This window comes from Equus przewalskii, chromosome 9 (assembly GCF_037783145.1).
Source record: "Equus przewalskii isolate Varuska chromosome 9, EquPr2, whole genome shotgun sequence".
In the NCBI taxonomy this organism is placed as follows: domain Eukaryota; kingdom Metazoa; phylum Chordata; class Mammalia; order Perissodactyla; family Equidae; genus Equus; species Equus przewalskii.
In genome coordinates this window covers 71,627,162-71,639,469 of record NC_091839.1, presented here as the reverse complement: position 1 = coordinate 71,639,469, position 12,308 = coordinate 71,627,162, and the positions used below count along the sequence as shown (strand labels likewise).

Sequence of the window (12,308 nt, the reverse complement as noted above, 5' to 3'; positions counted from 1 at the left end):
AGGGGTTGAAGAGGACAGCAGAGGCCATGCCATCAGCAGTGTTATGAACTGGGATCTTTAGGTAGAGCAATGGGAAGGACTTACGAGTTTTCAAGCAAGATAATGAAATGGTGAGATTCTCATTTTAAATATCATTTTGAATATCTCTTACAATACTTCATATACTGACAACACTAGCCTCTGGTTTATTAATTATTTATGGACTAAATAAATAAGTCAGCTACACAAATACTCATTTCATGCCCACAATGCCAAGAGCTAGGAAATTAATCAGCAAAAAAGATGAATAAGGTCTCCACATGCATTAAGCTGTACAGTCTAACGGAAGTACAGAGCAGGAAACAGGCAATTTCAAAACAGTGAAATAAGTACAGTAAGTACAAGGCGTTGTCAAAGAATATGAGGATGCTTAGTCCAGATATAGGAGGTCAAGAAGAATTCTCAAAGGAAGAAATGTCTAAGCTGACACCAGAAGAATGAGTAAGTGTGAAAGAGGCAAACCGAGCTGGGGGATTAAGGAAAAAAGTGGATCCCCCTGAGACAGACCCTCACGTCACTAAATCAAAGGGTCACAATTAAGAGAATCACAGAGTGCTCAAGGGACAAAAAGCAGTTTAATATGGCTGGGGGTACTTGATGAGAAATAAAGTTGGGAGCGGTAAACAGGAGTCAGATCACTCAGGCACATGTACACCGTGTTTAGATGCTATTGCAAAAGCAAGAGGCAGACACAGAAACACTAAGAAGAGAGTGCCAAGACCAGTCTTTCAGCTTATCAAGAACCCTCTGGCTGTAGTGTGCAGAACAGATTGGAAACAGTCAAGATTGGAGCACTGAGACCAAGCAGGAAGCAGTGGTTGGAATCCAGGGAAGAAATGATGGAGGCCTGAGCAAGGGAAATGTCAGTAGAAACGGAGAAAAGTAGAGAAAAATACAGAAAATATTTTTAGATGGTAGAATTGAAAGGACTTGGTGGTTAATTAGACATGGGAGGTCAGGGAGAGGAAGAACTCAATGATGACTCCCAAGTTTCTGACCTGGGTATAATTGTTGAAATGGGGAAACTCAAAGGAAGAACAAGGCTTTAAGGGTGTGGGAAGGAAGAGGAGGAAAGGGAGATTTAGTTTTGAGAAGTTTAAGGTGGCTGTGGGTGGGACATGCAAGTGGAAAGGCCCAGGAAAGAGATAGCTGGATGGTACTGGAGGTGAGAAGACTGACCTGTGCTAGGAATAAAGATTTGGAAGTCAAGAGCATATATAAGTGTTCCTTAAAACCATGGGAGTGGATGAGACGGTCCCACTAAAAGTATACAAAGTGAGAAGTGAGAGGGTGAGGATAGGACTGTGCACATACTAACATTAAGAGATGGTAAAATAAGAGAAAGTTCAAATGGAAACAAAACAAATGGCCAGAGAGTTAGGAAGAAAACAGCAGAGTATGTTGCCATTAAAACTTAACAGTAAGTTAGATCACAGCTTTTCTAAACTCAATTGCTCTTGATTTTATTGCATGAAGATGAGGCTGAGTTTGGTAGAAATCTTTCTCTGGGTCTGGACAAGAGCCTTCCACTTCCTCCAAAAACGTATTTAAGTTTCTTCTCCTTCTTGGACTGGAAGACTTGTGATTTTGTACAATACAGATATAAATTTGAAGGAAAAATAAAATAAACAAATTTAGCTTATAAATAAGATAATAAATGTAAAGAATGTAAAAAGGCCATGGGTTTTACAGCCACATGGACCTGAATTGAAATCCTACCGTTGCCATTTCTTAGCTATGTGACTTCGGGCAAGTTATTTAATCTCTCTAACCTTGCATTTCCTCATATAACATCCTACTACCTACAGTACAGAAATGGAGCTGGTCCTGTTTTCTTGAACCCACTCTAATCAGAAAGCTAACCCCACTGGTGCCAAGAAAAACAGTACTGTTCACAGTTACAAATAACCTCCTTGTTGGGAAATCTGATGGTCAGTTTCAATCCTCATCCTGCTGAAACTGTCAGAAGCATTAGACAACGAAGATTACTCCTTCCTTTTTAAAACATTCCCTGTCCTAGACTTCTGGGTAACCCCTCTACCTTGCTTCTCTTCTTGCCTAACTGGCCCACTCCATTTCAGACCCTTTGCTGGTTCTCTCTGATGTCCCAGGCTCTGTATCTGTAAACATTGCTATGCCCAGACTCACTCCTCAACCCTCCTTGTCTATCTGCTATCATTCCCCAGGTGACCTCATTTAGTCCCACGGCTTTAAATATCATCTATATGCCAAAAACGTTAAAATGCACATCTTCTGTTCAGATCTCTCTTCTGAATGCCACACACCAACTACTTATACTCAACATCCCTTCATGAATGTCTAAATAGCTTTTCAAACTTAGCACGAACTCCTGAGTCTCCCTACACCTAGTCCTCCTACAGGATTCCTCATCTTACTAAACGGCAACCCCATTCTTCTAATTGCTTGGACTCAAAACCTGAGTCATCCTTGACTCCTTTTCTCTCAGCCCACACCCAATCATCAGCAAATTCCGTTAGCTCTATCTTCATGAGACATTCAAAATTTAATCAGTTCAAACCAGATTCCCCTCTATCACCCTAGTCTGAACTATATCTCCTCGGGATTACTGCCGTCATCTTCTAACTGATCTTTTATATCCATTCTTGACTCCTATAGTATACTCTCCACAAAGAGCCAGAGTAACCTCTTTTAAAGGTTAAGTCATATCTGGTTAGCTCAGAATCTTCTTATAGCCTCCCATCTCACTCAGAGGAAATGCAAATTTTCTGTGGCCTTAACACCCCATCCAACCAGCTTTCCCACTCCTCCTGTTGTTTTCTTCTTCTTGCTCCCACCTCATTCCCTCTGCTTCAGCCACATGGGTCTCTTTGTTATTCCTGGAACACCCCCAGGCAGGCTCCCGTCCCGGAACCTTACACCTGCTCTTCCCTGAGCTACCCCGCGGTCTGCTCCCTCCCTGGCCTCATGAAGAACTCTGCTCAAAAGTCACCTTTTGAGTGAAACAAACCCTCCCTGACAACTTGCCCCAAATGATAAATATATAAAGAAAAACACCCTCCCCAATATTTATCACCCTTTTTCTCTTTTTCCATAGCCCTTATTATCTCCCGATATACCAGATAATTTACTTAGTCTATTGTCTGTCTTCCCCACCCCCCAGCCTAGTATATAAACTCCACAAAGCCAGGGGCTTTATCTGTTTTAGTTCTCTGTATCCCTAACCCTACAACAGTGCCTGGTATGTAATAGGTATTTTATATGCAAGTGAATTAAAATTAAATAATAAAATATGTGTAAAAATGCTCATAATATAGATGTTCAGTAAATGGTTCTTCTTATTATTCACGGAAACTTAAAAACTCAAGTGTAATTACACGAAAATTGATGGGGCAAATAGTACTGATAAAGTTGAAAGAGAATGCTATATTCTAGGAATTATTCTCCTGTAGACATTGAATTTTTGTTTTAAGACAAAATTTGATTTGGGAAGGTTCATTTATCATATAAAACCCTCCTGACAAGGTGAATCTGAATGAAATAAACATTTTTGCAAAAAGTATTAGAACTTTAAAGATTTGCCATATTGTCGTGAATGATCCAAAACAAACTTAGCAAAATTATGTTTGCTTTTAAGTACAGGTAATAAATATTTCGAAAGGAGCAAGATATTTACTAATATTCCCTTTCCGAGAATTAGAAAGAGGCTTGAGAAATGTGTATGAAGAAATAAGTAACGAATGGATTTATTACTTTGGATGAAACATAATAGGAGGAATTGTAACATGCTTACTAAAATGTTAGCTTGTGTTCCAGAACTGATTTAATAAAATCCTCTCAGAAAGAAAGAAGAAGAGAAAAAGAGACCCACAGATGTCTGGGAACTTAAAGGGAAACTTATTTATGCCAACAGAGAAAACTGGGAAGAAAGACTGCCAACAAGGCTCTAAATGCCTTGAAGGCATTTAATATGTTTATAGAGTATCTCATGGCAGCTGGCATACAGGTATCCAATAAATGTTTGTTAAATGCATAAACGGTATACTAATAAACAAATACGTTAATAAGAAATGACCACTCAGGTATATGTCTACATTGCCCATCACAAACTTTTAATAAAAAGCTGGGGGCTCAAGTTCTAATGGTCTCCTTTTTCTTTCTCTCCCATGAGGAATAAGGAAGAGCCTTCAAGTATAAAGGCTGAGCTCTACTCCAGGAAAAAGAAAAAATCACCACTCTAAAGGTTTCAGTACTGGTCATGTTATTTGAGATCTTTTGGGCAGTGCAGCACAATGCAGGGTTTCTCCACGCAGCCTCATCTCCAGACACCTGGAGGAGACAGGAAGGGAGACATGCATGCAGCACCCCGACCAGGTCCTGCTGACCCAGAGCTCATCAGCCCTGGACAGAGGATTCCCCTGCAGAAATCAAACACCAATTAAAACCAGATTTTGCAAAGTCGGAGAAAAAAGAACGAAATTATTAAAGAGGAATGAAGAAATTATTAAAGAGACAGAAGAGGAAAATAAGGGCATGAGTCAGTAAGGTGTGAAAGCAAATGTTACCACATCCCTAAACACACGTGCCCGTGCGCACACACACGCACATGCTAATTCTGTACATGCAAGAATAAGCTTACATATGCCTTAATCCTCACTTTTCAAATTTGTAGAGGGATTTAACAGATTTCAGTCTCATATTATTCTTCACATTTTCAGGACTACCAAAATCACACCTGGCCTGACAGGATCTGTAAATTCACCTGTGTGAAGGCAGCTGCGTTCAAACTCCATATTGAATGCAACAGTTTCCAAAAATATACAGGCTGCTTGAAGGTTTAAAGGAAAAAAGTAGGTTACACTTTTACCCATAAAGGGGTGGATGTTGCAGAGTTTAATAACAGGATACATAAGCTTTCACCCCTAGATCACTGATTCTAGGGTGACCATAGTACACAGTCATTTTAGGACATTACCATCTAGCAGCTGTTTTGTTTGCAATCTGTAGAAAAAATGTATTGCTTGTCTCTATTAATACTCATTTGACAGGTGTATACATTCCAGCTCATGTGCATCTGCCAATCGTGAGCACTTTGAAGCAGGGTGATGCAAGCCACAACAGCTGTTACCTTTAGAAAGCCCTCAGCATGCCCAATTCTCTCCTTTCTTTATCCGAAGTACTAAATATTAATATTTCATACTATAACAGGTTTTACAGTCTAAAACCAAAATCATAAAGGAAAGATATCTGTGGAGGATTTCTAAAATGGGCACAGTGTCATTCTATGAAACAAACAAGGCAACAATCTCTCCTCCTAGGAAAATGTGGTAAAGGCCAAACCAGCTGAGAAGGTCGACACTTGCATGGCTCAGTGACCTGCAGGAGACCGCAGGCGTCCCTGGGACAGTACGCTTCAGCCATAGTCACCCATGCATGCAGGTCACTGGGAAATGTGCTTCTAAAATTTATGGACCAAACATTTATGTACCCGGGGAATATAAACCAATGTAACACCCACCGTCCCTCTCATGGTGCTCTAGCGCCTCTAAGACAACACCCATGTGGTGCCAAAGATTATAACTTATCAGGGCGACCCTTCACCATGGCAACTGGAAACCGGATGGTACCGAGTGTGCTGTAAAGTCATCCACTCAGAAGTGTTTCCCACAGCCCCAGCCACAGCGGTAACTGGAGAAGAATCATATTTGGAAAAATAAGACTACTATTTGTAAACCACAGTACGGAGGTATTTAAATCACGGCCTAATCGTCTCTGTCTGAAATAATGATGACACCTGCCCATGGGCCTTTGCCATATATTCAGCCCATGGCACTGATGAAAATAAGACATCATCTAAAAACCCACACTCCTACCTCCCGAGTTCATACCTTCTTTCAAAGAACTCAGCGTCTCCTTTCGGAAGAATGTTAATTTAACCAGGCTAATAGTCCAACTCACGTCCCTAGTATGCATTTTTAATGTCTGTATAAAATGCTTAATAGAGACTCTGCTTTATTTTCTTAAATGATGTTAAATAATGCACTATTTGGCACAAACTCTAAAAAAAACGGTGGGAAAAAAGTCGCTAATAACTTTTTATTTCAAATATATCATCTTATTTTAAAAGGTCTTAGGAGCCCTGCAAGTTCAGGCTTGACAGATTTGCTTCTGTCAAACCCAAGACACCTTTAAAATGAGGGGGAAAGCACACACTCCGCCCTTTTGATCTGGTTCAGTGAGGCAATAAAACAACTCGGCAGGCTGATTGTGTTTGCTTTAGACCCGGTGTGTCATCACACAACGTGGGTGCAATTCCATGTCACCGATGAGGAACTTAAGGCACAGAGAGGTTAAGTGACATGGGAACACAGATCCTTTGAGTAGAAGGGACCTTTGAATGAATACAGATCAGAAACATTACAACCACAAGCCTATATATTTATCCAACTGAAAAAGAACGCCATTTCTGTATAAGCTAAAAGTTTGTCTAAAAACTCTTTAATTCTAAGTTTAACAACAAACTTAGCACAGGATTATTTTGGTCTGCTTTAAGTCTTTGCCTTAAACATCAAGAAGCTCAGAGTAGAATTTAGTGCCCAAGCAGAAGCCCACTTCCTAGCCGTGGTTTCTAGGGGTAAACTCCTCCTTTTGTCGCTCAGCTCTTCCTAAATTCAACAGCTCTCAGCCGAGTGTCTGTTCCACGGCAGACAACGTTCTAGGTGCTAAAGATACAGTAGTGAACAGATTATGTGAAAACTCCTGTCTTCACGGAAATTACTTAAGTAGAAGACAGAGCATGCTAGCGCTCTGGAGAAAATAAACAGGAAAGGAGATTGGGAGTGTGGGGTGAGGCTAACTTTAAACTGGGTGGGCAGTGAAGGCCCCATGGGTGACATTTGCGCACAGACCTGACAGGGAGAGGAGGCAGGAGTAAGCCAGCAAAGGGGATGGCGTCCAAGGGGGATATTCCAGGCACAAGGAACACTAAATGCAAAAGCCCTGAGGTGGAAGCACGCCTGGCCAGCATGACTCACCTTTTTGTTGTTATTATTTCAAATAATATTTTTCTATATTGAAAGTTCCACCAAACACTTTGGAAGAAGATCAGGAACATACATAAAATCGTAAACACCACAGACAACCTTCAGATACTGTGTCACTTCAGAGGAGTTTGCGGTGGTTATGTATGGCAGCAACACTTCACACACTTTGCCACCTCCCACTCCCCATTGCTTCTTTTCTCCACTAGAGATCAAAACGTTGACATCCTACAAATAACTCACAGAGGTAAAAAAAAAAAAAAAAAAAAAAATCTGCTTTGGGGAAAGAGTTTACTTCAAGGAAATCAAACTGCAATGAGTACCCCAACCACAATGACTACCTCCCTTGAACTTCTAACCCCACAGTATTTGTATCCAGTGTTTAACATTAAATGCTACTGTTTACATCTCATCATATGCTACCTCCTATTGTTCTCCTGTACACATCTGCTTTCACAGTGACTTCCTTGGACCAGGGCCCATAACTTGGGAATGTCTGAATCCCACCACAGGGCTTTGCACACGCATGGCACCAAAATCTGTTTGACGGTCATGTCATAGAAGCTACCACTATGAGCAGCAGACGTTCCTCCTGTTTTAAGTATCTGTTTGCGGATAAAGCATGAAAGAAACGTCATAGTCTCTTACAGGCGTTTGGATAATCTCCACCATCTTGGCCAAGTTACTGTTTGTGTAACATTCCATTCTGTCTAAGTTTCCCTTTGCATTTCCATCTGGGCACAGTACATACTTTCAGTCTCGACGCAAGCACGGACTAGCCACAAAACAGAGAGGAACAGCACCGTGTGGAAGCCTGTTCAGTTTGCTTTAAACTATTCTACTATTACGGAAAGGGACTCGACATGAAACTGCCAGATAGAGGGACTATAAGACATTGTCCCTACAGTCTAGCAAGACAAACAGACACACAAGGAACAACTTCAGTGCATGTAAGACACACAAAAGTATTTGGAAAGTATATAAACAGGGGCCTGAAGGGTGAGGTAAGGCTTCACAGAAAAGCTGGCACCTGAACAGCCCCGGTTTTGAAAGATGAATAGGCCTAGGACAACCAGACTGGAGATCAAAGGGCATTCTGGATTGTGCAAAACACTGGCAGAAACATAGATTGAAACTGCTGGAAGAACACATTCACCGTCAGCGAGGGGAGGGCTGATCTGGTGCACTCCTGAGCTTTCCAAGAAAAAAACAAGAAGCTTTCAAATGCGGAGCTGAGGCAGAAAGTTTCACCAGCTGCTTGTTTTGTGAACCCTCTTAGCCTTGCTGTGCTTTGTTTTGCTCTTTCTGTTTTGTTCCCTCTTAAAGAAATAAGGCACTGTGCTGGCGTAAAACTTCAGTGAGGAAAAGTACTTCAACCTTACAGTGGAAAAGGGAAAGTGGGCAAGAGCCAAGGAATAAATAAATAAATTGTACTTTCCTGAAATAGACAAATGGAGCAAAATAAAAAATTCAAGCACCATGGCCCCGACATATTAATCCCAACCCTCCTCTTCACCAACTCAATACATACTTATTTCAAGCCCACTAGTTGTTAGTTCCTGGGATACCAGGCCTCTGAGGCACTCACTGCCCTCCTCGGAACAAGCTCTTGCTTGCAATCTAGTAAAAGAAATAAGAAGAGCGCCCTGCACTGTACCCTGTTCTTGCCACGGATGCCAACCAAAGCCTGAAGCTCAGGCAGAGTTCAATTCCCATCAAGTTAACCATGAGGACAAATCACACAAATAATATTATAACGACAACCACCAAGATGTGAGAAACTGATAGAGGTCCCCGGTAAGGGCGTCTCATCGCCGCTTCCTGTGAGCAGGCAGCTGGACTTCCCCGCCTGGGATTTGGAACGCTGCACGGCGTGGGGACCTGAGGAGGGGATAACGGGGGTGCAGTTACCTGGGAGCTCAGGTAGACTTTGAGGCATTCCTCGCACACGGCCTTCTTGCAGCAGGGCAAGGGCTTGATGGGCTTGTCCTCCAGGCACACCCGGCACATCAGCACCATGAGGGGCGCATAGGCATCCCCTACCCCTCCCAGGCCAGAGTAGGGTGGGGCTCCCAACAGGCTGGGCACGGAGAAGGGCTCGGGCGCCAGGTAGAACTCCAGCTCGATGCTGCCGCCGTCGGGGGACAGGGGGTCCGCTGGGAGGGACAGCCGGGGGCTGGGGAAGGAGGACGGGGTGCTGGGCGGGTTAGTCACCGGCGGAGCCCGAGGTGGCAAGGCGGGCGGCGAGAGCTGCTCCGCGGTGGGGACCTCGGGCAGGTCGTTCTCCACGCAGAACACGGAGCAGAAGACTTGTCTCTTGGCTGAGAGCGGGCGTCGCGGGGCCAGCACGTCCAGGACCAGTTGGTCCGGGGCCCCAGCGCGGGTCCTGGGCTCCTGCTCCTCGCCGGGGGGCGCCTCCTGCTGTTCATCCCCTTCCTCGTTTCGGTCCCCAGCTTCCTCCTCCTCCTCTTCCAGCTGCTGCTGCAAAGTCTGAGGATTGAGGGGCCCGGGCAGTGCCAATCCCGCGGGCTGCCCGGCCGCTGGGCTCTTCCTCCGGCCCGGGGCCCCCAGGGTCCTCGCGGGCTCCGGGGTGCTCGGGTCCACGCAGCCCAAGTCGCCTCTGCAGCCACCGTCGTTCGGCTCGGCGGAGGCGGCGCGCGGCCCGGGAGCCCCGGCGAGGTCCCCCCGCGGCCTCGGAGACTCGTGGGGACCGGGGACGCCGCTGGCCGGGGGCCGCGCCTCCGGGGACGCGCCGCCGCCGCTCACCGTGCTCTGCTCCTCGCCCATCGCCGCCCGCGGCCCGCGCCGCCGCTGCCCATCCAGCCGCCGGGACCCCCACCCGGCGCCGGCGGGCAGCGGGGGCAGCGGCTCGGCTCCACTCGCGGCTCCGCTTCTGCTTCCGGGTCCCTCCTCCGGGGCTGGGACGCCCCGAGCTCCCTCCGGGGAGCCCGTGCTCCGCGGCGGCGGCGCGCGGGGAGCCCTGCCCGGGCCGCTGCTCCTCCTCCTCGTCCTCCGGCGCGGCCGGGCACCGCCTCGGGGGCGCTGGGGGCCGCTTGCTCGGGCCGCGGGGGCGCCCGCCCCACATGCAGGTCCAGGCGGCGCCGGGGCCCCCGCGAGGCCCGGGCGGGGCAGAGGGGTCCGGGGCAGGCGGCAGTCAGCCCCGCGCCATCGCCGCTCCCCGGGGCGGGCCGCGCGCCTCGGCGGCCGGAGGGCGGTGGTCACAGGGGCGGGGGGCCTGTGGCGGCGCCGCGCGCGCCCCGGGAGGTGCAGCCGGAGCGCGAGCAGCCGCCGCGGCCCCTGGGGAGAGGCCGGCGCGGGCGCCCTCCCCTCGTCGCGCGGCACCTCGAGCCCTGCTGGCGGCCCCCCCGGGCGCACACCTCCCCGCACGTAGACACGCGCGCAGGCCCCCGCGCTCTCACTCACACGCACACCCCGAGTGGGTGTGATCGGCGAGCCGAGATGCGCTCTCCCGCCGGGAGTTCGCACTTGGCCCCAACAAACCCCTCAGAGCAGGCAGCTCTAGACGTTAAGCAGAACTTCCTACAAAACTCCTGCATGCTTTTCAGCTGGAGGCTAGAAAACCCTGGCGACTTCAGATTTTAGTTTCTCTTCACTTCATCCAATTTTAAATCCTTCAAAAAGGGAGTTCAGAGAAAGAGTGCTGGGGATTATTAGTTCAAATGCTGTATATACAGCTCTCCGTTTCCTGCCTAACGGGGTAGGAAGGATCTTTGAAACCCACAAATAAGCCAACAAGTACTTTTAACCTGCTCTTCCAACTGGAATCCTTGTGGGAGCTGATAACTAATTTAAGATTTATCCGGTTTTCCTCCTCTTTAGTGTTCTCTTAGGAACTTTTTTTAACCCTTTAAATATTCCAAACTGGGTAGCACCTGTAGTAAGATGATCTGGCCTAATTAATAAGCTGAGTCGTTGGTAGAACTCGTGAGGCGTTTCATTAGCATAACCATATTTATCCCCCAAACTGTTTCCAAGACAACAATTTATTTGAGCCAGAACTTAATTATGTGTTGATCTGTATTTTACAGGAAGTATTAGTCACCCAGACTGGTGTGTTTTAGTTCCCTAAAGCCAATGAAAACATTTTTGGGAAGCCAACCCTTGTTTTTTCATCTCGAAGGGAATTCAATTTACACATTCATGTAATAGGAAGGAGCTGTGAAGTGTGTAGAATTTTTTTATCTTGAAGTTGTTATTGGGTTGTTCTAAAATAGTTTTCAAATCAAAAAGGGGACTAGCTATGTGGTCCTAAGAAAGCAGCGTAACACGGAAAAGCATCTCCATCAGGTGCGTTTTGTGCTCAGTTGCACCCCAAAGGGATGAGTCGGATCAATCAGTCTAAATGCCACCTCATTTATCAGTCTGACCCAAGAATGAAGAATTCCTATTTGGAAGATTACTGTCATTCAGGGATTTTTTTGATCTTGGCTAATTGATTTACTGGTAACTGCTGTTTTCTCCAAATGATACTGCTAATGTTTGTTGTTTTAAAGGCAGGGACAAGAAGCCCACATGAGTGTGCCTTTTGTGTATGCCATCTGAAAACAACTCCTTTGTTTTTTCAAAAGAACAGATATAAAAGATCTGTGTTTTCTAGGTGACAGCAGGCCTAAAGTAAGACCAGGGTAGCAAGAATGGGTGCAAACAAGTATATCTCCATGTAGGAATCTACAGGAATCAAACCCCTCAAGGTCCTCCCTTAGTTTGGGGGATCCCTCCCCCACATTAAGTTGTCATAGGTGTTCCCAGAACTTGTTCCTGCAGTGCCCACCATTTTATTCCTCATCCTTCAGATTCCTGTTCACTGGCAGTGGCTTTCCTTGCCACAGAACCAACTAGAAGTCACTGCTAGAACTCCTGAAGGCTGCCCACAGCTCTGTGCCCTTCTTGCTGTGACTTCCTTCCTAGGGGATTCATTGGCCTTTGTGAAAATAGAACCATGGCATGCCATATCTTCACCCAGAGAGACACAGACTTGCCTGAATCCTGGGCCTAGTACCCCTGGTGTTCAATCTGGGACCCATGGAACCCCAACAGCATGGAGATGAGTTAAAATGCAAGGGTAGAATATGATGCTTCTATCAGTTCCCCTGAAATGAAATTCATGAAGCATCTATGATGATTTGCTGATAGGGTTCATTTCTTTAAACGATTGGTTGAATGTATAGCTACCATAGCAAAAATTTCACTTATCTACCACAAGCTGAATATTCTCAAAACTCAAACCAT

At 46.0% G+C, this 12,308-nt stretch overlaps 1 protein-coding gene across 2 annotated transcripts in view; it reads right to left on the bottom strand.

Annotated features, from left to right (window-relative positions):
* The window catches only part of RNF217 (ring finger protein 217), a 116,764-nt gene extending 106,245 nt beyond the window's left edge, over positions 1-10,519 (bottom strand). Inside the window, exon 1 of one of the 2 annotated variants that reach the window (XM_070559349.1) lies at positions 8,970-10,519. In XM_070559349.1, coding sequence (XP_070415450.1) covers positions 8,970-9,845 — 876 coding nt within the window. In that variant the 5' untranslated portion in view covers positions 9,846-10,519. The remainder of the gene's footprint in view (positions 1-8,969) is intronic. The other variant, XM_070559348.1, reaches the window with a different exon arrangement.
* Positions 10,520-12,308: the final 1,789 nt, after the last annotated feature.